Here is a 25,193-nt window from a genome sequence, read left to right on the forward strand (position 1 = left end):
TACCGACGCCGCCCCTTTGAGACATGTCCGATACCGACACCGCCCCTGTGAGACATGACCGATACCGACGCCACCCCTTTGAGACATGTCCGATACCGACACCGGCCCTGTGAGACATGACCGATACCGACGCCGCCCCTTTGAGACATGTCCGATACCGACACCGCCCCTTTGAGACATGACCGATACCGACGCCACCCCTTTGAGACATGTCCGATACCGACACCGCCCCTGTGAGACATGACCGATACCGACACCGCCCCTTTGAGACATGCCCGATACCGACACCGCCCCTGTGAGACATGCCCGATACCGACACCGCCCCTTTGAGACATGACCGATACCGACGCCGCCCCTGTGAGACATGCCAGATACCGACGCCGCCCCTTTGAGACATGTCCGATACCGACACCGCCCCTGTGAGACATGTCCGATACCGACGCCACCCCTTTGAGACATGTCCGATACCGACACCACCCCTGTGAGACATGACCGATACCGACACCGCCCCTTTGAGACATGACCGATACCGACACCGCCCCTTTGAGACATGTCCGATACCGACACCGCCCCTGTGAGACATGACCGATACCGACGCCACCCCTTTGAGACATGTCCGATACCGACACCGCCCCTTTGAGACATGACCTATACCGACACCGCCCCTTTGAGACATGTCCGATACCGACACCGCCCCTGTGAGACATGACCGATACCGACACCGCCCCTTTGAGACATGACCGATACCAACACCGCCCCTTTGAGACATGACCGACACCGATATTGACCCTTTGATACATGACTGGTACCGATATTGACCCTTTGATACATGACTGGTACCGATATTGACACAATACAATATCAGGATAAATCAGAAACATCTTGAATTCAGTAACTGATCATGAATGTTAGAAAAGGTTTGATCAAGTAGTTACTAAAAAAAAGAGAAGTCAATGAGAACAACTGATCCATTGATTAGTAATCGGTAAGTCAAACATGTTGCCTGATATTGGGTCAGGACATCCCTACTTTTTACTTTGGACCTTTGGCTTCATCCTTGTGAACTTATTGTGGGCCAACATTCCCAGTCAGTCCTTTCTGACCCGCTTCGGATGTCCATCTGGTACCAAAGTCGCCTCTTGCCCATCTACCTCCACTCAGGTTCTGGTGGCATTCGGGTGTAAACGCTGAGGGAATAATTACTATAAAGGATAAACGGTTCTGTAGCTGGTACTGCTTTCTGAAATCGTTGGGTGGATTCCTCATTTTACCCACGTTTCAGTTTATCTAGTGACCCAAACACAAAACCAGGAACCAGCTGGGAGGAGGTTTGGCCCTTAAGGTGTCCTACCTGGTTCTGACATGCAGAGATCTTCTCTGAAGGACTGAAATAGAACGTGAACAGGAAGCAATTCTTTCAGAACCAGTGGACCTGAAGCAGAGCAGAGCTGACTGGCTTTGAACTCTCTGTTTAATTCATCCATTATCAAACACATTGTGTAACTACTTACAAAATGCTGCACATCATCAGGAGGCTGGTGGTGGAGCCCACAGAACCACAGAGGGGTTCCTGGACCCAACAGAACCCCAGAGGGGGCGCTGCCTGGAGCCCTCTGAACCCCAAAGGTTCTTAAAACCAAACCACAGACACTCTTCTTTATAAAGATGGAGCTGATGCCAACCAGGTCTGTAACTATTGCTCACTGTCGCCCTCTGTAGGCCAGCAGCTGCAGGCCATCTGGGTGATGAAACTTTAATTGGGTCGTTGTAAAAAGCACATGTTCGGGTCAGAGGGAGGTCAGAACACCACTGAGATCAAGCAGGAAATATTTGAAGATTTATTTCTCAAATCTTTGAAAAAACAGGAAAGAAAAAGATTTTACATCCAAAAACATTTTTTTTTTGTTCGGTAAAAGAAACGGCAGGTTCTGATTGGTCCAGTGGACTTACTCCTGAAAACAAAAATCAGATTTTTTTAACCAGGTCTGGATCTTCAGAACATCCTTTAACACTTTAATAAAAGAAAAAAACAGAACTATTGTAAATCATACAGAAAAAAATTTATCAGCTTTACCTCTGATGTTCTGCTCAGGAGATTCAGCCGAGTAAAAAACGAGGAAATAAAACAAAGGAAACGTCTAAAGAAAGGAAGTTCATCTAAACAGACGAAACCAGTTCATCTAAGCGGGAAATCCAGTTTATCTAAACAGCATCTAAACGGGAAACCAGTTTGTCTGAACAGGAAACCAGTTTGTCTGAACAGGAAACCCGTTTGACTAAACAGGAAACCAGTTCAGCTAAACAGGAAACCAGTTCAGCTAAACAGGAAACGCGTTCGTCTGAACAGGAAACCAGTTAGACTAAACATGAAACCAGTCAGTCTAAACAGGAAACCAGTTAGTCTGAACAGGAAACCAGTTCGTCTGAATAGGAAACCAGTTCGTCTAAACAGGAAACCAGTTCGTCTAAACAGTAAACCAGTTCGTCTGAACAGGAAACCAGTTTGTCTGAACAGGAAACCAGTTTGTCCAAACAGGAAACCAGTTCGTCTGAACAGGAAACCAGTTCGTCTGAACAGGAAACCAGTTTGTCCAAACAGGAAACCAGTTCGTCTGAACGGGAAACCAGTTTGTGTGAACAGGAAACCAGTTAGACTAAACAGGAAACCAGTCAGTCTAAACAGGAAACCAGTTAGTCTGAACAGGAAACCAGTTCGTCTGAATAGGAAACCAGTTCGTCTAAACAGGAAACCAGTTCGTCTAAACAGGAAACCAGTTCGTCTAAACAGTAAACCAGTTCGTCTGAACAGGAAACCAGTTTGTCCAAACAGGAAACCAGTTCGTCTGAACAGGAAACCAGTTCGTCTAAACAGGAAACCAGTTTGTCCAAACAGGAAACCAGTTCGTCTAAACAGGAAACCAGTTTGTGTGAACAGGAAACCAGTTCGTCTGAACAGGAAACCAGTTTGTGTGAATAGGAAACCAGTTTGTGTGAACAGGAAACTAGTTCGTCTAAACGGGAAACCAGTTTGTCTGAACGGGAAACCAGTTCGTCTAAACGGGAAACCAGTTCGTCTGAACGGGAAACCAGTTTGTCCAAACAGTAAACCAGTTCATCTGAGCAGGAAACCAGTTGATGTGAGCAGAGGAAGCGAATGAAGGAATCAGCAGCAGAACCAGAGCTCCCAGTTAGCCTGCGGAGCTTCAGCTTTGGCTCAGCAGGTAGTAGGCAGCAGCCGACAGCACGGCGCCACCCAGAGGAACCAGGACGAAGGCGGTGCACCTCCTCCACCACCTCCTGGCCCTCTCCTGCTCGTCGTCCACCTCCTCCTTCCTGCCCCTCCTCTTCCCCCTGCGGCCTCCTCTCTGCTGGCGCTTCTCGAAGGCCTCCAGCTCCTCCTGAGGGAGACATCCAGCAGCTGTAATGAGGCCAGCTCACATCTGGACAGACTTCAGGAAACAGGACTCACCTGGAGCTTCTTCTGCTCCTCCTCCAGAGCCGCCTTCTGCTCCGCCTCCTTCACCTGAAACAGAAGCAGGGCGCTCAGAGTCTGGGTGTGAGGGTGTGGTGTGGATGTGTGTCCGTCTGTACCTGGCTGACTTTCCTCTGCTGGTCTCTGCAGACGTCATCACAGTGGAGGACAGTCTGAGCTGAGAGGGAACACAGCACCTCCTGCACAGACCAAGGGGAAACATTAGGGGGCGTGGCTCTATTTAGAGACCGAATCGCTTTGATCACGTAGATAAATTAAACTGGGAAAAAACGAGGACTGAGAACACAGCCCTGAGGGACACCGAGCTGATTAAAGCCTGGATCCTATAAAAAATGGTCTGATCTAGCAGATATATTTCTACATTCCAGGATCTGGAAGCTGTTGACTAGTAGAACAGAACAGGGGCTTTGGGTCCTGCTGACAGAGATGCTAGTAGATGTTTACCTTCTTGATTCTCTTGCAGGGACAGCGCAGCTTCACCTTCTGCTGACATTTCTCCTCACACACACCTGGATGACACACCTGCTTACAGCGATGGCCGCAGCTCAGCTACACAGAGACACGGTTAGCGCTTCAGAGGGAGGCGGAGGAACAAACGCTCTGACGGTTCTTCAAAGGAAACATGAATGAAGCAGAGAAAATAAACGCTCCTGCTCCGTTTGATCAGAGCTCCTCTCCTGGATGACCCGGGTTCAGGCTGAGCAGCTCCCACAGCTGCTTTCATCTGCTCACTACTTCTATAGATCCTGCTCTCAGCTGCCATGTTTCATTATCCTTTAGTCTTCTACCTCTCCTTCAGTGACTAAACCCATTACAGAAACATTAAAAGTGCTCTATATTAGTCTTTTATAAACAAGAAATAGTTTATTATCTACTGAATCTAATCAGCTATATGTGGTATAGTTGAATATATACCATCAGATCATTTGCATAACCAGATACACATCCATAAATAATGTAATTATGCTACTAGAAATAATTACTTATTGCTATCCTTTAATCTCTAAATATTGCGGATACATATCTTTAAAAAATGTTTTATGACTTATCCTTGACAATTCTGATGCTTTTTACATTTTCTCCACAGCTTCTCTGATCTCTGACGCCATCATGGGACACGCTCAGAGCAGTAAATCTGATTAAACCATCTTTACCTGCATTAAAGTTGGTTCTTTCTTTAGATTACGCACTATATACCATAATGTTAACACTTAAGGAAAACATAAAACCCAAAAAGACTAGATTTAGGTTTAAAACCGAAGCTGGAAAAGGGAGTAGCCTAAGATCCCATTTCCTGTGCAGATCAGACAGACGAGGGAAGTAAAGGACAGGATTTTAAGACATTTATTTTCTCAGGAAGTACATTATTAACCTTTAACACATTTTAGTTTAGTACGCTTACTATTTTTAGGGAGGGAAAAATGTCATTGAGGTTTTTTGTACATTTAAAATTGAGGGCGATATCTGAGCTGATGTAAAGGATGGTGCTTCCAGACAGGTCGGGTAGTGAGATGTACACTCACTAGAGAAGTATTGTTAATGCATGCTAACCTTCTGTCAGTGCATGCTGACCAGGAGAGACTAGTGTGCTCACTAGGATCCCTGATTTGGTTCTTGTTAACTAGTTCCTGATGATGTATGCTAGCTAGGAACATTGTGTCGGTGCATGCTAGTTAGGTTAGGTACTAGGAGTTTTAAAAGTATGTGTGGTCAGTGGCCTGTGCTGTTCCATGCAGGCTAGCTTGTGTTAGTTAGTGCTAACTAGCTGGTGTAGGTGTTTTCTAATGGTTTTTAAATAGCTTGTCTAGATGAGTGCTACCTAGCTGGTATAGGGGTCTGCTACCTAGCTTGTGCAGGTGTTTTCTAACTAGCTTGTGTAGGCAGGTGCTAACTAGCTTGTGTATGTGCTTTGTAACCAGCTTGTGTAGCGTGTGGTAACTACCTGGTGCTTGTGTGGGTGTGTGCTAACTAGCTTGTGCAGGTGAGTGCTAACTAGTCTGCGCTTGTGTAGGAATGGTGCTAACTAGCTAGTGTTGGTGCTTTCTAACTAGCTGGTATAGGTGTGTGTTAACTAGCTTGTGAAGGCGTTTTCTAACTAGCTTGTATTGGTGTGTGCTAACTAGGTTGTATTGCTGTGTGCCAACTAGCTTCTGTAGGTTAGTGCCAACTAGCTTCTGTAGGTTAGTGCCAGCTAGCTTCTGTAGGTTAGTGCCAGCTAGCTGGTGTAGGTGTATGCTAACTAGCTATTGTTGGTGCTTTCTAACTAGCTGGTATAGGTGTGTGTTAAATAGCTTGTATTGGTGTGTGCTAATTAGCTTGTGAAGGCGTTTTCTAACTAGCTTGTATTGGTGTGTGCTAACTAGGTTGTATTGCTGTGTGCCAACTAGCTTCTGTAGGTTAGTGCCAGCTAGCTTCTGTAGGTTAGTGCCAGCTAGCTGGTGTAGGTGTATGCTAACTAGCTATTGTTGGTGCTTTCTAACTAGCTGGTATAGGTGTGTGTTAAATAGCTTGTATTGGTGTGTGCTAATTAGCTTGTGAAGGCGTTTTCTAACTAGCTTGTATTGGTGTGTGCTAACTAGGTTGTATTGCTGTGTGCTAACTAGCTTCTGTAGGTTAGTGCCAACTAGCTGGTGTAGGTGTGTGCTAACTAGCTTCTGTAGGTTAGTGCCAACTAGCTGGTGTAGGTGTGTGCTAACTAGCTTCTGTAGGTTAGTGCCAACTAGCTGGTGTAGGTGTGTGCCAACTAGCTTCTGTAGGTTAGTGCCAACTAGCTGGTGTAGGTGTGTGCTAACTAGCTTCTGTAGGTTAGTGCCAACTAGCTGGTGTAGCTGTGTGCCAACTAGCTTCTGTAGGTTAGTGCCAACTAGCTTCTGTAGGTTAGTGCCAGCTAGCTTCTGTAGGTTAGTGCCAACTAGCTTCTGTAGGTTAGTGCCAGCTAGCTGGTGTAGGTGTATGCTAACTAGCTATTGTTGGTGCTTTCTAACTAGCTGGTATAGGTGTGTGTTAAATAGCTTGTATTGGTGTGTGCTAATTAGCTTGTGAAGGCGTTTTCTAACTAGCTTGTATTGGTGTGTGCTAACTAGGTTGTATTGCTGTGTGCTAACTAGCTTCTGTAGGTTAGTGCCAACTAGCTGGTGTAGGTGTGTGCTAACTAGCTTCTGTAGGTTAGTGCCAACTAGCTGGTGTAGGTGTGTGCTAACTAGCTTCTGTAGGTTAGTGCCAACTAAATGGTGTAGGTGTGTGCTAACTAGCTTCTGTAGGTTAGTGCCAACTAGCTGGTGTAGGTGTGTGCCAACTAGCTTCTGTAGGTTAGTGCCAACTAGCTGGTGTAGGTGTGTGCTAACTAGCTTCTGTAGGTTAGTGCCAACTAGCTGGTGTAGCTGTGTGCCAACTAGCTTCTGTAGGTTAGTGCCAACTAGCTTCTGTAGGTTAGTGCCAGCTAGCTTCTGTAGGTTAGTGCCAACTAGCTTCTGTAGGTTAGTGCCAGCTAGCTGGTGTAGGTGTATGCTAACTAGCTATTGTTGGTGCTTTCTAACTAGCTGGTATAGGTGTGTGTTAAATAGCTTGTATTGGTGTGTGCTAATTAGCTTGTGAAGGCGTTTTCTAACTAGCTTGTATTGGTGTGTGCTAACTAGGTTGTATTGCTGTGTGCTAACTAGCTTCTGTAGGTTAGTGCCAACTAGCTGGTGTAGGTGTGTGCTAACTAGCTTCTGTAGGTTAGTGCCAACTAGCTGGTGTAGGTGTGTGCTAACTAGCTTCTGTAGGTTAGTGCCAACTAGCTGGTGTAGGTGTGTGCTAACTAGCTTCTGTAGGTTAGTGCCAACTAGCTGGTGTAGGTGTGTGCCAACTAGCTTCTGTAGGTTAGTGCCAACTAGCTGGTGTAGGTGTGTGCTAACTAGCTTCTGTAGGTTAGTGCCAACTAGCTGGTGTAGGTGTGTGCCAACTAGCTTCTGTAGGTTAGTGCCAACTAGCTGGTGTAGGTGTGTGCTAACTAGCTTCTGTAGGTTAGTGCCAACTAAATGGTGTAGGTGTGTGCCAACTAGCTTCTGTAGGTTAGTGCCAACTAGCTGGTGTAGGTGTGTGCTAACTAGCTTCTGTAGGTTAGTGCCAACTAGCTGGTGTAGGTGTGTGCTAACTAGCTTCTGTAGGTTAGTGCCAACTAGCTGGTGTAGGTGTGTGCTAACTAGCTTCTGTAGGTTAGTGCCAACTAGCTGGTGTAGGTGTGTGCCAGCTAGCTGGTGTAGGTTAGTGCCAGCTAGCTGGTGTAGGTTAGTGCCAGCTAGCTGTTGTAGGTGTGTGCTAACTAGCTATTGTTGATGTATGTTCAGTACTAACCTCTTTAGGACACTGGTTGTTGCAGGAGCCCATCTTCATCTTGGTCTGCTCATCAGCTGATGTCACCTTCCTGCAGAGATCAGTTGGGATCCAACAACCATTGAACGTAAACATAAAGCCATCGCCGCTGAGGAGGACCTGAAGCCACCGTCAGCGTGTTGCCATGGTTACGCATCATGTGCTTGTATACTAACGTGCACTCCAGGTAGAGCGTGCTGATCCTGCAGTGGCAGCGTTGGCGGATCATCTGGCTGCAGGCAGGGCAGTCTCCAGGATGACACGGGAGGGCGCAGTGGTGCGGGCATCCAGGTGGGCGGGTCTTAGAGCAGCCCTCTTCACACACCTCACACTGCAGGGACAGATATTTTACAGGCTAAGGAACAACCTTAGTTCGGTTCATACTCAGGATCCTTATGAAGCTCTCACCTTGTTGCCGTCAGTAACGAGGTGACACTCCCTGCTGCAGCTGTGGTTCTCACAGGCCAGCGGCCGCCCACAGGGCCGTTTGCAGGAGAAGCGACCCTGGCGATGACACGGCACCGGGCTCACCTGCAGACACACGGAGACAGCAGCGATAACGGCGCGTCTGGCAGCTCCATACGGAGAAGACGAAGACGAGAAGGGCAGAGCAGATGGACCGATAGAGGAGGTCAGAGGTCACCATAACAATGGCTGACATTTGGAAGCGGGGAATGGAAAAGAAAACAAAGAGCAGGCGGTGGGAGTGATGGACAGATAGGAGGGGAGGAGGGGGGGGGAGGAGGAGGAGGGGGGGGGGGGGGGAGCAGGGGGAGGAGGAGGGGGGGAAGAGGAGGGGGGGGAGGAGGGGGGAGCAACCAACCGACTCACCAAACTGCTTTCAGCGTTAAACTGTGAGAAAAGTTCTGGTTCTTACCTCATGTTCTCCAAAGCAGGACCTGGAACAGAAACAGAGAGTCAAAGCTCCGCCCACTTTTAAACATCCTGATCACCACGGCAACCAAAAACAGCTGGGTCTTAATGAACCCGACCCAGAGATTCTGATTCTGACCCGGTTCAGAAGCATAAGTCCCCCTGAAGCGGACAGAACCTCTGACCCGGTTCTGATACTGTGCTTTCTCTGACGTGTCTGGATCTCAGGTATCAGATTTGGGTCGGGTCAGAACCTGAGTCACAGAACTTTAGCCATGGATAAACAAAGAGCTGGTGTTCTGATGTTTATCTGAGATCAGAGGTTCTGAAGGTCCGGTTTCAGGCTGCTGACGTCAGACTGCATCAGATCCAGCTGAGTGGATAAACACAGAGAACCGGGTCCAATCGGACCTGGCAGGGACTCAGAACCATGTTTACTGGGCCGAGGAGAACAGAGAACAGCCTCTATCAGAACAGAACCGAACCTCCATCAGAACCCAGCCTCTATGGACCAGAACCGGCTTGGTTCAGCGGCGCTGGAAGCTGCAGCCCACAGCTGGTTCCGCCTCAGGCAGCTGGAAACACAGTGTTATCAGAACCAGACGGCCCGGCCCGATGTTAACATCTCAGCTCTAATGACGCGGGACGGAACCGCAGCCCGTCAGAACCGCCCAGTGGGACCTCTGCTTGTTGTTGCTCTCTGGGCTGCTGGTTCTGATCCCAGCTGGCTCCTCCCAGAACCAGGAAGGAGGGGTCCAGAACCAGGCGGGCCATCTCTGTTCTGGAGGCTGTGGGTCCAGAACCAGGCGGTCCGTCTCTGTTCTGGCGTCTGTGGGTCCAGAACCAGGCGGGCCATCTCTGTTCTGGAGGCTGTGGGTCCAGAACCAGGCGGTCCGTCTCTGTTCTGGTCTCTGTGGGTTCAGAACCAGGCGGTCCGTCTCTGTTCTGGTCTCTGTGGGTCCAGAACCAGGCGGTCCGTCTCTGTTCTGGTCTCTGTGGGTCCAGAACCAGGCGGTCCGTCTCTGTTCTGGTCTCTGTGGGTCCAGAACCAGGCGGTCCGTCTCTGTTCTGGCCTCTGTGGGTCCAGAACCAGGCGGTCCGTCTCTGTTCTGGTCTCTGTGGGTCCAGAACCAGGCGGTCCGTCTCTGTTCTGGTCTCTGTGGGTCCAAAACCAGGCGGTCCGTCTCTGTTCTGGCCTCTGTGGGTCCAGAACCAGGCGGTCCGTCTCTGTTCTGGTCTCTGTGGGTCCAGAACCAGGCGGTCCGTCTCTGTTCTGGCGTCTGTGGGTTCAGAACCAGGCGGTCCGTCTCTGTTCTGGTCTCTGTGGGTCCAGAACCAGGCGGTCCGTCTCTGTTCTGGCCTCTGTGGGTCCAGAACCAGGCGGTCCGTCTCTGTTCTGGCCTCTGTGGGTCCAGAACCAGGCGGTCCGTCTCTGTTCTGGCCTCTGTGGGTCCAGAACCAGGCGGTCCGTCTCTGTTCTGGCGTCTGTGGGTTCAGAACCAGGCGGTCCGTCTCTGTTCTGGCCTCTGTGGGTCCAGAACCAGGCGGTCCGTCTCTGTTCTGGTCTCTGTGGGTCCAGAACCAGGCGGTCCGTCTCTGTTCTGGCCTCTGTGGGTCCAGAACCAGGCGGTCCGTCTCTGTTCTGGCGTCTGTGGGTTCAGAACCAGGCGGTCCGTCTCTGTTCTGGTCTCTGTGGGTCCAGAACCAGGCGGTCCGTCTCTGTTCTGGTCTCTGTGGGTCCAGAACCAGGCGGTCCGTCTCTGTTCTGGTCTCTGTGGGTCCAGAACCAGGCGGTCCGTCTCTGTTCTGGCGTCTGTGGGTCCAGAACCAGGCGGTCCGTCTCTGTTCTGGTCTCTGTGGGTCCAAAACCAGGCGGTCCGTCTCTGTTCTGGTCTCTGTGGGTCCAGAACCAGGCGGTCCGTCTCTGTTCTGGTCTCTGTGGGTCCAGAACCAGGCGGTCCGTCTCTGTTCTGGCGTCTGTGGGTTCAGAACCAGGCGGTCCGTCTCTGTTCTGGTCTCTGTGGGTCCAGAACCAGGCGGTCCGTCTCTGTTCTGGCCTCTGTGGGTCCAGAACCAGGCGGTCCGTCTCTGTTCTGGCGTCTGTGGGTTCAGAACCAGGCGGTCCGTCTCTGTTCTGGCGTCTGTGGGTTCAGAACCAGGCGGTCCGTCTCTGTTCTGGCCTCTGTGGGTCCAGAACCAGGCGGTCCGTCTCTGTTCTGGCCTCTGTGGGTCCAGAACCAGGCGGTCCGTCTCTGTTCTGGCCTCTGTGGGTCCAGAACCAGGCGGTCCGTCTCTGTTCTGGCGTCTGTGGGTTCAGAACCAGGCGGTCCGTCTCTGTTCTGGTCTCTGTGGGTCCAGAACCAGGCGGTCCGTCTCTGTTCTGGTCTCTGTGGGTCCAGAACCAGGCGGTCCGTCTCTGTTCTGGTCTCTGTGGGTCCAGAACCAGGCGGTCCGTCTCTGTTCTGGCTCTGTGGGTCCAGAACCAGGCGGTCCGTCTCTGTTCTGGCGTCTGTGGGTTCAGAACCAGGCGGTCCGTCTCTGTTCTGGTCTCTGTGGGTCCAGAACCAGGCGGTCCGTCTCTGTTCTGGCCTCTGTGGGTCCAGAACCAGGCGGTCCGTCTCTGTTCTGGCGTCTGTGGGTTCAGAACCAGGCGGTCCGTCTCTGTTCTGGTCGTCTGTGGGTCCAGAACCAGGCGGTCCGTCTCTGTTCTGGTCTCTGTGGGTCCAGAACCAGGCGGTCCGTCTCTGTTCTGGCGTCTGTGGGTCCAGAACCAGGCGGTCCGTCTCTGTTCTGGCGTCTGTGGGTTCAGAACCAGGCGGTCCGTCTCTGTTCTGGTCTCTGTGGGTCAGAACCAGGCGGTCCGTCTCTGTTCTGGCCTCTGTGGGTCCAGAACCAGGCGGTCCGTCTCTGTTCTGGCGTCTGTGGGTTCAGAACCAGGCGGTCCGTCTCTGTTCTGGTCTCTGTGGGTCCAGAACCAGGCGGTCCGTCTCTGTTCTGGCCTCTGTGGGTCCAGAACCAGGCGGTCCGTCTCTGTTCTGGCGTCTGTGGGTCCAGAACCAGGCGGTCCGTCTCTGTTCTGGTCTCTGTGGGTCCAGAACCAGGCGGTCCGTCTCTGTTCTGGTCTCTGTGGGTCCAGAACCAGGCGGTCCGTCTCTGTTCTGGCGTCTGTGGGTCCAGAACCAGGCGGTCCGTCTCTGTTCTGGCGTCTGTGGGTCCAGAACCAGGCGGTCCGTCTCTGTTCTGGTCTCTGTGGGTCCAGAACCAGGCGGTCCGTCTCTGTTCTGGCGTCTGTGGGTCCAGAACCAGGCGGTCCGTCTCTGTTCTGGCCTCTGTGGGTCCAGAACCAGGCGGTCCGTCTCTGTTCTGGTCTCTGTGGGTCCAGAACCAGGCGGTCCGTCTCTGTTCTGGTCTCTGTGGGTCCAGAACCAGGCGGTCCGTCTCTGTTCTGGTCTCTGTGGGTCCAGAACCAGGCGGTCCGTCTCTGTTCTGGTCTCTGTGGGTCCAGAACCAGGCGGTCCGTCTCTGTTCTGGCCTCTGTGGGTCCAGAACCAGGCGGTCCGTCTCTGTTCTGGCGTCTGTGGGTTCAGAACCAGGCGGTCCGTCTCTGTTCTGGCGTCTGTGGGTCCAGAACCAGGCGGTCCGTCTCTGTTCTGGCCTCTGTGGGTCCAGAACCAGGCGGTCCGTCTCTGTTCTGGCCTCTGTGGGTCCAGAACCAGGCGGTCCGTCTCTGTTCTGGCGTCTGTGGGTCAGAACCAGGCGGTCCGTCTCTGTTCTGGCTCTGTGGGTCCAGAACCAGGCGGTCCGTCTCTGTTCTGGTCTCTGTGGGTCCAGAACCAGGCGGTCCGTCTCTGTTCTGGCGTCTGTGGGTCCAGAACCAGGCGGTCCGTCTCTGTTCTGGCGTCTGTGGGTCCAGAACCAGGCGGTCCGTCTCTGTTCTGGCTCTGTGGGTCCAGAACCAGGCGGTCCGTCTCTGTTCTGGCGTCTGTGGGTCCAGAACCAGGCGGTCCGTCTCTGTTCTGGTCTCTGTGGGTCCAGAACCAGGCGGTCCGTCTCTGTTCTGGCGTCTGTGGGTTCAGAACCAGGCGGTCCGTCTCTGTTCTGGCCTCTGTGGGTCCAGAACCAGGCGGTCCGTCTCTGTTCTGGCCTCTGTGGGTCCAGAACCAGGCGGTCCGTCTCTGTTCTGGCCTCTGTGGGTCCAGAACCAGGCGGTCCGTCTCTGTTCTGGCGTCTGTGGGTTCAGAACCAGGCGGTCCGTCTCTGTTCTGGTCTCTGTGGGTCCAGAACCAGGCGGTCCGTCTCTGTTCTGGCGTCTGTGGGTCCAGAACCAGGCGGTCCGTCTCTGTTCTGGCGTCTGTGGGTTCAGAACCAGGCGGTCCGTCTCTGTTCTGGTCTCTGTGGGTCCAGAACCAGGCGGTCCGTCTCTGTTCTGGCCTCTGTGGGTCCAGAACCAGGCGGTCCGTCTCTGTTCTGGCGTCTGTGGGTTCAGAACCAGGCGGTCCATCTCTGTTCTGGTCTCTGTGGGTCCAGAACCAGGCGGTCCGTCTCTGTTCTGGTCTCTGTGGGTCCAGAACCAGGCGGTCCGTCTCTGTTCTGGCGTCTGTGGGTCCAGAACCAGGCGGTCCGTCTCTGTTCTGGCGTCTGTGGGTCCAGAACCAGGCGGTCCGTCTCTGTTCTGGCGTCTGTGGGTTCAGAACCAGGCGGTCCGTCTCTGTTCTGGTCTCTGTGGGTCCAGAACCAGGCGGTCCGTCTCTGTTCTGGCCTCTGTGGGTCCAGAACCAGGCGGTCCGTCTCTGTTCTGGCCTCTGTGGGTCCAGAACCAGGCGGTCCGTCTCTGTTCTGGCGTCTGTGGGTTCAGAACCAGGCGGTCCGTCTCTGTTCTGGCGTCTGTGGGTTCAGAACCAGGCGGTCCGTCTCTGTTCTGGCTCTGTGGGTCCAGAACCAGGCGGTCCGTCTCTGTTCTGGTCTCTGTGGGTCCAGAACCAGGCGGTCCGTCTCTGTTCTGGTCTCTGTGGGTCCAGAACCAGGCGGTCCGTCTCTGTTCTGGCGTCTGTGGGTCCAGAACCAGGCGGTCCGTCTCTGTTCTGGCGTCTGTGGGTTCAGAACCAGGCGGTCCGTCTCTGTTCTGGTCTCTGTGGGTCCAGAACCAGGCGGTCCGTCTCTGTTCTGGCCTCTGTGGGTCCAGAACCAGGCGGTCCGTCTCTGTTCTGGCCTCTGTGGGTCCAGAACCAGGCGGTCCGTCTCTGTTCTGGCGTCTGTGGGTTCAGAACCAGGCGGTCCGTCTCTGTTCTGGTCTCTGTGGGTCCAGAACCAGGCGGTCCGTCTCTGTTCTGGTCTCTGTGGGTCCAGAACCAGGCGGTCCGTCTCTGTTCTGGCGTCTGTGGGTTCAGAACCAGTCTCTAACCGGATCTCCAGGCGGTTCTAAATCGAGGCGTTGATCTGTCAGAAATAACCTCTGCATTCTTCGGGCCGGGTCGGGCCTGGAGCGGTCCGTTACGGCGCTGGTTCAGCTGTTTCTGGCCGCGGCCTGCGGGTCACGCCTCACACAGGAATCTGAACACATCTGCTGCTGTCGCTGTCATGGAAACATACCGACCATATCTTCCATTCCCGGCACCACATGAGCCCAGGTTCTGCTGGTTCTGGACCCGGTTCCCAGCAGCTGAACCAGAACCAGCTCCCTCTATGCTGATGATTGACTGTTCTGGACCCTCAGAAATTCCGGTACTTTCTCTGGGATGAAAGGGGCTGCTGTAACTATGGTAACAGCATCCGGAAACCTGTCAGCTCTGAACAGGAACCTCAGCAGAACCGGTACCGACCCAATACTAGCTTCAAGGAGCAGAAGGACCCAAGCAGGAGGTTCTGCTCCACCTTGATGATCGGGGTTTGGGTCGAGGTTCTGCAGAACCCGCCCCAGAGACCCGAACGGGGCGACAGAACCGGAGCTGGACTTACGTGGGGATGGGGACCTGGCAGGGCGGACACGGCAGAGCCTTCTTCACAAACGCCGGTTCTGATGGCTGCTCCCACGGACCGGCCAGCTGGACCTGAACACAAACACAGCCGGATCAGAACCTGCTGTGTGGGAAACAGGAAATGCCGCCTTCACGGCCAGAGGAGTTCTACCGGTTCTGGGTCGGGTACGGACCTGCTGGGACCGGACCAGAACCAGGTCGTGGCAGGGCTGAGGACAGCTGTGGCTGCAGCCTGGAAGAGGCAGCGAGCAGAGCTGTTTGCAGGGGGGGCAGGGGCCCGGGTGGCAGCGGTGGGGCTCCCGTGTCGGGTGGTGGCAGGAGGGGGGGGACCTGTGGAGACGAGACAGGACGTCATGGTTCTGGTACCACCTGGATGGAACCGACCCAACTGGACCACCGTCTACCTGCAGGGCTCCTTGCAGCGGGGGGGTTTGGTGCTCCTCTCCCGGCCGCACGGAACCACCAGAACCGTGGAGCCGCAGGTACAGGGGACCTCCACCGTCTCTGGGCACGGGTAGCAGCTTCCTGGAGGAGAACAGGGACAGAACCGGGTCAGACCGGGCCAGGAGGTCAGACAGAACCGGGTCAGACGGACCCAGAACATCAAGCAGAAGCTCCATCCATCTTTAACCCTTTATTGGGAAAGTTTATTTTTTTCACCACTTGTATCCCCCTTACTAATCTCCCAGCCTCTGCAGTAAAACAGATTAAATAATAGCACACAATGCAGCCTTTAAAAATATATATTAGCCCTGGTTTAAGGTTTATATATCCACTATGGGTTTATATGGTACACTAGAACCATCTCACTGAATGACATCATCACCACTCATCGTTCCTCTGGGAAAATGTCACCTGACGTCAAACGGACGGCCAGCGGGAGTTCTAGTAGGATCAGCAGTCCGAGTGTTAAACTTAGATTAAACTTAGACTGACTTTATTATTCTTTGGTACACAGAGTGTTTAGAAAAAGACATTTTGTTGAGTTCATTTCCATTTTTAAAGTGAAGCAGTGATAAAATGGAAAAGTTTTAAAACCAATCATTGCTTCAGACTCCAGCAGATCACACATAGAGTTAATGATGATGCCCTCCTTCCTGCCTCTTAGTTCTTATCTCCTCCTTCTTTCTCACCTCCCTCTCTGTGCCCGTTCTATACGATTTAAATAAGTTAAACCTAGAAGTACCGATCAGAACCTTATGGGTGATCTGCTTCTATCAGCTATAGCTCTATACTGGCTGACCCCCAGCGGCTGAGCGGACCTCACACCTCCTTCAGATAAACCGGGCCTGCTGGTTCTGGTTCTGCTCGGCTCACTTCAACGCCTCAGCCTCCCTCCTGCCTCCTCCATGTTCTCCTCCAATCAGAGCGGAGCTGTGACCCAGCAGCGGCGGCTCTTATCTCACCGCCGGCGCGGCGCAGCGCCGAAAGGTCAGAGCAGCCAATCAGACGCTTATCAGCCGGCGCCTCATCTGCCGACACGCAGCAGTCACAGCGTGTTTGACCTTTGACCTTCCTCCTTTTATTTATAGAGGACCGGGTCGGACCGGGTCGACAGAACAGAACCAGACCGCTGAGACCCTGCAGCAGCTTAGATCTTTAGGACATAGACGCTGAGCTGGACATGTAGCGGTTACCTTGGTGACAGACGGAGGGACACTTGTGGTTCCGGCAGCCCAGCGTCCGCCCGCAGATCTGATCGCAGGGGGGGCAGTTACCTGGGCAACACTGAGACACAAAGCATGATGGGAAACCATTCAGTCGGGTCTGATGGGATCGGAGCCGCAGAGCGAACAAAGATGGCCACCGACCTTCCTCCTGCACTGGTGCCGCTGGCAGTTCCTGGTTCTGGGACACTTGGAGTCACACAGGTACTCCTTATGGCAGGCCATGTGGCGGCGGTAGCGCCCGCAGCGGCACTCCTTCTCCACCTCCTGCAGGGGAAGCAGAGCGTCTCAGAGCGGCACTGGTGCCACGCCGCGGTGTGACACGTGTTCGTGTGTTTGTGACCTGTCTGCACGTCTCACAGCTCCCCCGGTGGCACCTCATGGAACAGGTGTGTTTCTGACAGGACAGGCGGCGGTCGCAGGTGTCCCCGCAGGGCGGGACCTCCTCAGTGCACGGCAGGGACGACTCTGGAAGGACACAGCGGTTAGAACGGCGGGACCAGGACCAGCGGTTAGAACGGCATGACCAGGACCGGCAGTTAGAACGGCGGGACCAGGACCCGCGGTTAGAACGGCGGGACCAGGACCGGCGGTTAGAACGGCCGGACCAGGACCAGCGGTTAGAACGGCATGACCAGGACCGGCGGTTAGAACGGCGGGACCAGGACCGGCGGTTAGAACGGCGGGACCAGGACCAGCGGTCGGAACGGCGGGACCAGGACCAGCGGTCGGAACGGCGGGACCAGGACCAGCGGTCGGAACGGCGGGACCAGGACCAGCGGTCGGAACGGCCGGACCAGGATCAGTGGTTGGAACGGCCGGCCCAGGACCAGTGGTTGGAACGGCCAGACCAGGACCAGTGGTTGGAACGGCCGGACCAGGGGTTAGAACGGCGGGACCAGGACCAGCGTTTAGAACGGCCGGACCAGGACCAGCGGTTAGAACGGCCGGACCAGGACCAGCGGTTAGAACGGCGGGACCAGGACCAGCGGTTGGAAAGGCGGGACCAGGACCTGCGGGTGGAACGGCGGGACCAGGACCAGCGGTTGGAAAGGCGGGACCAGGACCTGCGGGTGGAACGGCGGGACCAGGACCGGCGCTTAGAACGGCGGGACCAGGACCTGCGGTTGGAACGGCGGGACCAGGACCTGCGGTTGGAACGGCGGGACCAGGACCAGCGGTTAGAACGGCGGGACCAGGACCAGCGGTTAGAAAGGCGGGACCAGGACCTGCGGTTGGAACGGCGGGAACAGGACCAGCGGTTGGAACGGCGGGACCAGGACCAGTGGTTGGAACGGCCGGACCAGGGGTTAGAACGGCGGGACCAGGAACCAGTGGTCGGAACGGCGGGACCAGGAACCAGTGGTCGGAACGGCGGGGACCAGGAACCAGTGGTCGGAACGGCGGGGACCAGGAACCAGTGGTCGGAACGGCGGGACCAGGAACCAGTGGTCGAAACGGAGGGACCAGGACCGGCAGTTAGAACGGCGGGACCAGGACCAGCGGTTAGAACGGCGGGACCAGGACCTGCGGTTGGAACGGCGGGACCAGGACCTGCGGTTGGAACGGCGGGACCAGGACCTGCGGTTGGAACGGCGGGACCAGGACCTGCGGTTGGAACGGCGGGACCAGGACCGGCGCTTAGAACGGCGGGACCAGGACCAGCGGTTGGAAAGGCGGGACCAGGACCTGCGGGTGGAACGGCGGGACCAGGACCGGCGCTTAGAACGGCGGGACCAGGACCTGCGGTTGGAACGGCGGGACCAGGACCTGCGGTTGGAACGGCGGGACCAGGACCAGCGGTTAGAACGGCGGGACCAGGACCAGCGGTTAGAAAGGCGGGACCAGGACCTGCGGTTGGAACGGCGGGAACAGGACCAGCGGTTGGAACGGCGGGACCAGGACCAGCGGTTGGAACGGCGGGACCAGGACCAGCGGTTGGAACGGCGGGACCGGGACCGGACCGCAGCGCCTGGACTGGGATGCTCTTACTGGTTTTCCCACAGGGGCAGGATCTGCTGACGGAACGAGGGCACGGAGGGCAGGCCCCGGCGTGACACTCCTCCTCACAGGTGTGGTTCCCACAGGACAGGCGAGCTCCGCACACCTGGGGAGGAACAGTCAGTCAGTGAGTCGGGCTGTCTGGCTCCCCCTGCTGGCTGCAGCGGGTTCTCCTCCCTACCTGTTGACAGCTCCAGCGGGGGCTGGCGCACGGCCTCTCCGCCGCCTCCTTCCCGCACACACACCTCTGCAGGCTGACTCTGGGGCAGGGGGGGCACTCTGGCAGACAGGGAGAGGCAGCAGGTTACTGTGGGCTGTCTGTGGGTGGAGGGGGGGAGGTGGGTGGGGGGGGTGTTGGTTACCTGAGTGGCAGGTCTGGGAGCAGGTGTGCTGCTTACAGGCCAGCAGCTTCCCACAGGGCTGCTGGCAGGACCAGGCCTGTAAACACAGAGGGGTCATGGTGAGCAGGAGGAAGCCGTCAGCGTCTACCTGCCTCACTCCACCTGTTTACCTTGTTGCTACAGCGACGGGGGAGGGGCTTAGCTTGGCCACACAGGCAGGAGACGGAGACCATCTTTGGACATGGAGGACACGGACCTGGAGAGACAGAGATGGGGGGGGGGGGTTAACCGGAACAATTGAGCGGGTCAGAACCGCTGCCACAGGGGGTGTGGTTACCGGGGTGACAGAGCAGCAGGCAGGCGTGGCCACAGCTGGGTCTGAGCTCCTTCTGACAGACGGCGCCGCAGGAGTGAGGGACCAGCCAGGGGTCGGCTGGAGGGTCCTGGAGCTTCCCACAGTAGCACAGGTACCTGAACACAACACAGCACACTGATGGGAGGGTCCAGTTCTACGGGGAGGGTCCGGTTCCACTGGGAGGGTCCAGTTCCACTGGGAGGGTCGGGTTCCACTGGGAGGGTTCGGTTCTACTGGAAGGGTCCGGTTCTTCTGGGAGGATCTGGTTCTACTGGGAGGGTCTGGTTCTACTGGGAGGCTGCAGTTCTACTGGGAGGGTCCGGTTCTACTGGGAGGGTCTGGTTCTCCACTGGTTACAGGGAGGGGAAACTAGGTTTTGGACTAAGAAGGCTCAGCAGAACTTTGCTGACTGGGATCAATGGTCTGGTCCAGATGGTTCTGACCCAGTAGAACCGCTCAGACTGAGCCTGATTAAACAAAGTCTCAGCAGGATGCTGGCGCCCCCTGCAGGGGAACACAGCTAACTGACATGGAGGAAGCCAGATGGTTCTGACCCAGTTCTAGGGGATGAGGAGCAGCAGAACCTACCTGTTGGGGGTGGCGCTGGGGGGGTACTCAGTGCGGCACTTTGGGCTGAGAAGACAAGATGAAGAAGAAACAGAATGTCATCGGCTGTGACATCATCATCTGGATCTGTGACATCATCCTCTGAGGAGGAAGTGTTTCCTCACCAGGGCCAGGGATGCTGCTTCTGTCCGAAGTCTTCATCGGTGGCCGAGCAGATGAGGAAGACGGAGTCTCTGGCCCACTTCTGGATGCAGGGCAGGTGGAAGAGGGTGAAGCATCCGGAGCAGCTCCACACCTAGATGCAGACGGCAGGGGTCACATCTCTGCTGGAGCCAGAGGGGCCCGGTCCAACGGGGCCGCTTCTGAACGGCCCCAGGATCATCTTTCTATTATACATGTTTACTCTACATATACTAATAAATGCAAAAGGAAAAAATGCTGCTGTGTTCCGCTAACATATCCATCATAATAATCTAGTGTTAAAAGTTACAGTGGACCACGTTATGTTCGCCATATTTATAAGATTCACAGCACAGGTGAGTGAAACATCTCAGCCTGTTGCCATGGAGTTAATACCGTAATGTCTCAAATATAAGAACAGGTCTTTTCATTTAAAACGATGTGGAAAGGCACGCCCACAAAACTGATTATTTTTTAAAAGATGTTTCATTAAATCAAAACAAAACTACCAGAACATTTATTTCCCACCGACATCTTTCTGTTCTGCCTTTTCAAACAGACGCAGCGGCCATGTTTGCTGTGGGTTTCCTTCTCCGTGTTGCGTTCTTCTCATATTCAGAATGCTGATGTTTGGTTTTCTACGGCGGTTTGTGCCGCTAACCTGAGCGGGCAACCTGACCGTTTAGTCAGTCTCTCTCAGTGAAACCAGTCTGCTGCATGCTAACCTCTGATAACTGCATGCTAGTTTACTAGCTATCCTTTTCTCTGAAGCTGGATGTGATGTTGGTGGCGTCATCAGAAGTTTCAGCCATGTTGTTTCAGAGTTAATGATCATTTTCAGATGCCAAATATTCGCCATCTTCCTAATTTAAACACTGATACTTTCTTGATCCAACCATTTAGAATAACACTGAGTGGAGCCGTCGTCCATTCAAGATGGCGGCACCCCAACTCACCTGGCGATGGCGGTCTGCAGTGATTAGTTATATTCATGTATACGTCCAGACCACACCTAAGTGGGACGGACTGACGGCGAGTAACGCTGCTAATGATGACCTTTGGATCCCGCATTACAAGATGAGCTGCAGGCCCTGTTGTTTCTGTCGCAGCTTTTGTTGTCATGTCTTGGCTTTCGGTTGTGTCGCAGGTTTTGTTTTTATATTGCATTTTTGTGTTGTGTCGCAGGTTAGTTTTTTGCAGCAGTTTTTGATTTTGTGTGGCAGGCTTCGTTTTTTTTTGTGTCGCGGGTTTTGTTTTGTGTCACTGGTTACATTTTAGTGTTGTTGGTTTTGTTTTTGTGTTTTTTTTGTATAGTGGGTTTTGTTTTAGCGTCTTGGGTTTTGTATTTGTATCGCGGGTTTTGTTTTAGTGTCGCGGGTTTTGTATTTGTATCGCGGGTTTTGTTTTAGTGTCGTGGGTTTTGTATTTGTATCGTGGGTTTTGTACTTGTTTCGCGGGTTTTGTTTTAGTGTCGTGGGTTTTGTATTTGTATCGTGGGTTTTGTTTTAGTGTCGTGGGTTTTGTATTTGTGTCGTGGGTTTTGTTTTAGTGTCGTGGGTTTTGTATTTGTGTCGTGGGTTTTGTTTTAGCGTCGCAGGTTTTGTTTTAGTGTCGTGGGTTTTGTATTTGTATCGTGGGTTTTGTTTTAGCGTTGTGGGTTTTGTATTTGTGTCGTAGGTTTTGTTTTAGCGTCGCAGGTTTTGTTTTAGTGTCGTGGGTTTTGTATTTGTATCGTGGGTTTTGTTTTAGTGTCGTGGGTTTTGTATTTGTATCGTGGGTTTTGTTTTAGTGTCGTGGGTTTTGTATTTGTGTCGCGGGTTTTGTTTTAGTGTTGTGGGTTTTGTATTTGTGTCGTGGGTTTTGTTTTAGCGTCGCGGGTTTTGTTTTAGTGTCGTGGGTTTTGTATTTGTATCGTGGGTTTTGTTTTAGCGTTGTGGGTTTTGTATTTGTGTCGTAGGTTTTGTTTTAGCGTCGCGGGTTTTGTTTTAGTGTCGTGGGTTTTGTATTTGTATCGTGGGTTTTGTTTTAGTGTCGTGGGTTTTGTATTTGTGTCTTGGGTTTTGTATTTGTGTCGTGGGTTTTGTTTTAGCGTCGCGGGTTTTGTTTTAGTGTCGTGGGTTTTGTATTTGTATCGTGGGTTTAGTATTTGTATTTGCGTCTGACCTGCTGCGTCCTCCTGACCGAGGCGATGCAGATCAAACACGTTAGCGCACCGGACTGGAACAGGTCACTGAGGTACTGATTGGTTCTGTGCAGACCCGAGGCGTCGCCACCTGAACAGAGAGAGGGACAGCATGAGCGGCCATCTTTAAACCTGAGGATCTCATTTATAACGGCAGAAAACATTCCAGAGGACACAGAACATGAGGAAGCTCCTCGGTTCTGATTGGTCCAACATCACCGGCTCAGTCAGAACAGAACCGCTGTGGTCTGGGCCGTCTCACCGGTCTGGCTGGTGTAGGTGGTGAAGGTGGACTCCAGGACCTTCCCCCTCTGTCTGTCTCCAGCATCATCGTTTTCTTCATCAGAGGAAGAGGAGCTGACGTGGCTCTCCACCAGGCGCTTAGCTGCAGCCTGGTTGGACCTCCGAATCTCCTCAAACTTGGACTGGACCGCCTCGCCTACAGCTAACAGAGAGGAGGGACAGGTAAGGTACGCGACCCGGTTCTGACCCGCTGACCGGCGCCACCCTGGGATCCTCATCACCTTTAGCAGGTTCAGGAGACGGGTTTGTCTTGGTCTTTGCTCCTCGTCCTGCAGAGACACCTGGCCTGTCCTTCTGCTGGGGGCGGGGCCTCTCACCTGCAGCATCCTGACCTCTGCCCCGCCCCCTGCCCTGCTGCCTCCAGGCCGGCTCCATGGCAACCACCTCTGAGGACAGAAAAATCAAATCTTTAGGTGAACATCAGACATCTCTGGGTCACCCTGTGACCAGAACCAGGATCAAACCCAGTCAGATCTGGTTCGGGACACGACCAGTGCGCATGCGCCAGGTGTTTAAGTCCTGATTTGGAGCAAAAATGGACCAAAGTTCGACTTTTTATCGGTTTAAACAGCCTAAAATGACACACAATAAATGTCTGAATATTTTCTTATTTAATGTAAAGATATTTCTTTTCTCAGAACCGGTTTAAGCCAGCTGAGTCATTTTAACGGCCAGGTTGGGTTCAAACCGGCTAACAGAAACAAGCTAGCATCTGCAGAGATTCGCGGTAAAAACAGTCAGAGAGAAGAGAGAATGTGGTTAAAGATGGCGCCTATAAACACACAGCTGTCCGCTGGAGCCGCCTCGGCTGCTCCATCAACAGAAAAACCCAGAAAACAGACAAACTCCGCCGCAGAGTGAAGGTAAACACACCTCAGCAGAAGGGAGCCGCTGGACGCCGCTCACCGCTGCGCATGCGCAATGCAGAGCGCTGCCTACTGGGACTTGTAGTTCTTTGTCAGGTGCCCCCTCGTTCATTCTGAACGGTAAAGAAACTACAACTCCCACATTTCCCCTAAACAGGCGTCGATACGGAAAACGTGACGTGTCACTGTCAGCGCGCGCGTGTGTGTGACCATCTTTTTATCACCCTATGGGGACAATTTCCCTGAAACGTGCTACTATTGAGGGACTTATATGTACTTCTGGGGACCAACGGTTTAGGAGTAAGGTGTGAGTTCAGGGCTAGCTGTGTCTACTATACTGTCACCTGCTGGACATTTAAAGACACTACAGGCAGCATATTGGACAGAATAAAGTGAATTGATAAGGTGGCCTAGTACAATGACCCATTTAATAGGTGTTCCCTCTCAGGGTTGCGCATTTGCATTTTCTGTTTTTTTAAGTGGAGACAGTCGGTCTTTTCAAAAGTCCTCCACCATATCTTTAAATGAAACAAAACTTATGAGTCTATTTTTAAAATTTTATGTTGGCGGTGCAGTAGTTGGTGCATGACCCATGAACGGAGGCCTTAGTCCTCCACCTGGCCGACCCGGGTTCGAATTCAACCTCTAGGCCTTTCCCGCATGACTCCCCCCCTCTCTCATACCACCTTTTCTATCAGCCTACTGTCGAAAAAACGAGCTACTACTGCCATTAAAACTAAAAAAAAAATGAATTACTCCAGTGAAGGATAGATAGCCAAAGTGTCTACTTAACTAAGGGAACAAAGTATTTGTACTTTTTTACCTAAAACGTCCGAAATCGAAATGATGAAATTACTTTTAATTTACATTAAATGTATACTTAGCTGGTTGTATTTTTGGAACCTACAGGGATTTTCACACAGGATTACTACCTGACAGGTTTACAGTTAATGTCCTTAAAACATAAAATTAATTCAAAATAAAACTGAAAAAAGATCAGTTCTGAAGACATTTCATGAATATTTATTGGGAAATTGCTGCACCGTAGAGTCGATTAGAGGGAGTAAAATGTCATCAGTTAGAAAATACCTTAGTGTGGTCTCCAGGTACAGTTCAGTTTATTCTCCTTTAACCATTAAATACCTAAACCACTAGATCAGGTGTAACCAATTAAAAATCAGCGGGGTACGAATAAAGAAAATCAACCAGTTAAGGTTTTTTTTTTAGTTTTTGCAGCACTAGTGGCTAATTTTTCCAACAGTAGGCTTACAGGAAAGGGAGCATTAGAGACATGCAGGAAAGGACCAGAGGTCGGATTCGAACCCGGGTTGGCCGCATTGAGGACTAAGGCCTCCATACCTGGATCATTCGTGCTCACTGTTACTTTAAACAGAATTTAACACTGAAATAAAAAGCAGGTGTTTGAATTTTTTATAAAAAAAAACAAAAACAAACATTTTTCCATTTTAAAATCTAAAGTGTTTTTTGAAGTAGAGAACAACAATCTGTTTGTTATCTAGATAGTTTCCTGATTCCCATATTTTATAAAACACCTGGAGACTAAGCCATTCTCAAGCACATATCAAGGAGCTCATTTTGAGCCTGGATCCAGATTTATTGTTGATTCTGTTCATGGTGGAGAACAGTGGCGGCCGGCCCACAGGGGGCGCTGGGGCACCGCCCTCCCTGATAAGAAGAGAGAAACGTAAAATATATTTTTAGAAATTAACTCATAAATGTCAGTTTTACTCTCTAGAGTGTTTACATATAAGCAAAACAAATTATATAAACTACATTTCCCTATCTACTGTCATTAATTTGTGGATTTCCACAGACAGACTCCTACCGTCTCTGTTCTGGGGGCTCTGATCAGACTGACCCACATTTGCAGAGAATCTGCCAATCATGTACTATTGCTAGGTGAATTTAATGGCCAATCAGCGTCTCAGAACTTTATGGTCTTGGGGCGCTGAAAATACTGCGCTTTAACAGGCTTCTGCACCCAAGCCATGTGCAGACAATTAGAGGGACGATGGC

At 52.6% G+C, this 25,193-nt stretch overlaps 1 protein-coding gene across 3 annotated transcripts; it reads right to left on the reverse strand.

The window, feature by feature from the left end:
* Positions 1-1,820: 1,820 nt before the first annotated feature.
* nfxl1 (nuclear transcription factor, X-box binding-like 1) lies at positions 1,821-23,247 on the reverse strand. Of its 3 annotated transcripts, none has more exons than XM_038272313.1 (26): positions 23,164-23,247; positions 22,512-22,676; positions 22,250-22,429; positions 21,969-22,078; positions 19,790-19,920; positions 19,647-19,691; positions 19,041-19,174; positions 18,874-18,959; positions 18,725-18,800; positions 18,544-18,641; positions 18,354-18,468; positions 16,705-16,829; positions 16,506-16,628; positions 16,332-16,422; positions 15,099-15,219; positions 14,868-15,024; positions 14,675-14,766; positions 8,724-8,745; positions 8,255-8,377; positions 8,023-8,177; positions 7,829-7,898; positions 3,938-4,042; positions 3,592-3,672; positions 3,470-3,523; positions 3,130-3,398; positions 1,821-2,898 (listed from the first exon to the last, which is right to left on the reverse strand). In XM_038272313.1, exons 2-25 carry the CDS (start codon positions 22,663-22,665, stop codon positions 3,204-3,206), a joined length of 2,643 nt encoding a protein of 880 aa, XP_038128241.1. In that variant the 5' UTR covers positions 22,666-22,676; positions 23,164-23,247; the 3' UTR covers positions 1,821-2,898; positions 3,130-3,203. The 3 variants fall into 3 exon arrangements, with proteins under 3 accessions (XP_038128241.1, XP_038128239.1, XP_038128240.1); XM_038272311.1 differs by having other exon boundaries at positions 22,250-22,432; XM_038272312.1 differs by having other exon boundaries at positions 22,250-22,432; positions 23,075-23,182.
* Between the last annotated feature and the right edge of the window lie 1,946 nt (positions 23,248-25,193).

The sequence above is a fragment of the Cyprinodon tularosa genome, unplaced genomic scaffold, assembly GCF_016077235.1.
Source record: "Cyprinodon tularosa strain WSP-4 unplaced genomic scaffold, ASM1607723v1 ctg822, whole genome shotgun sequence".
NCBI classification, from domain to species: domain Eukaryota; kingdom Metazoa; phylum Chordata; class Actinopteri; order Cyprinodontiformes; family Cyprinodontidae; genus Cyprinodon; species Cyprinodon tularosa.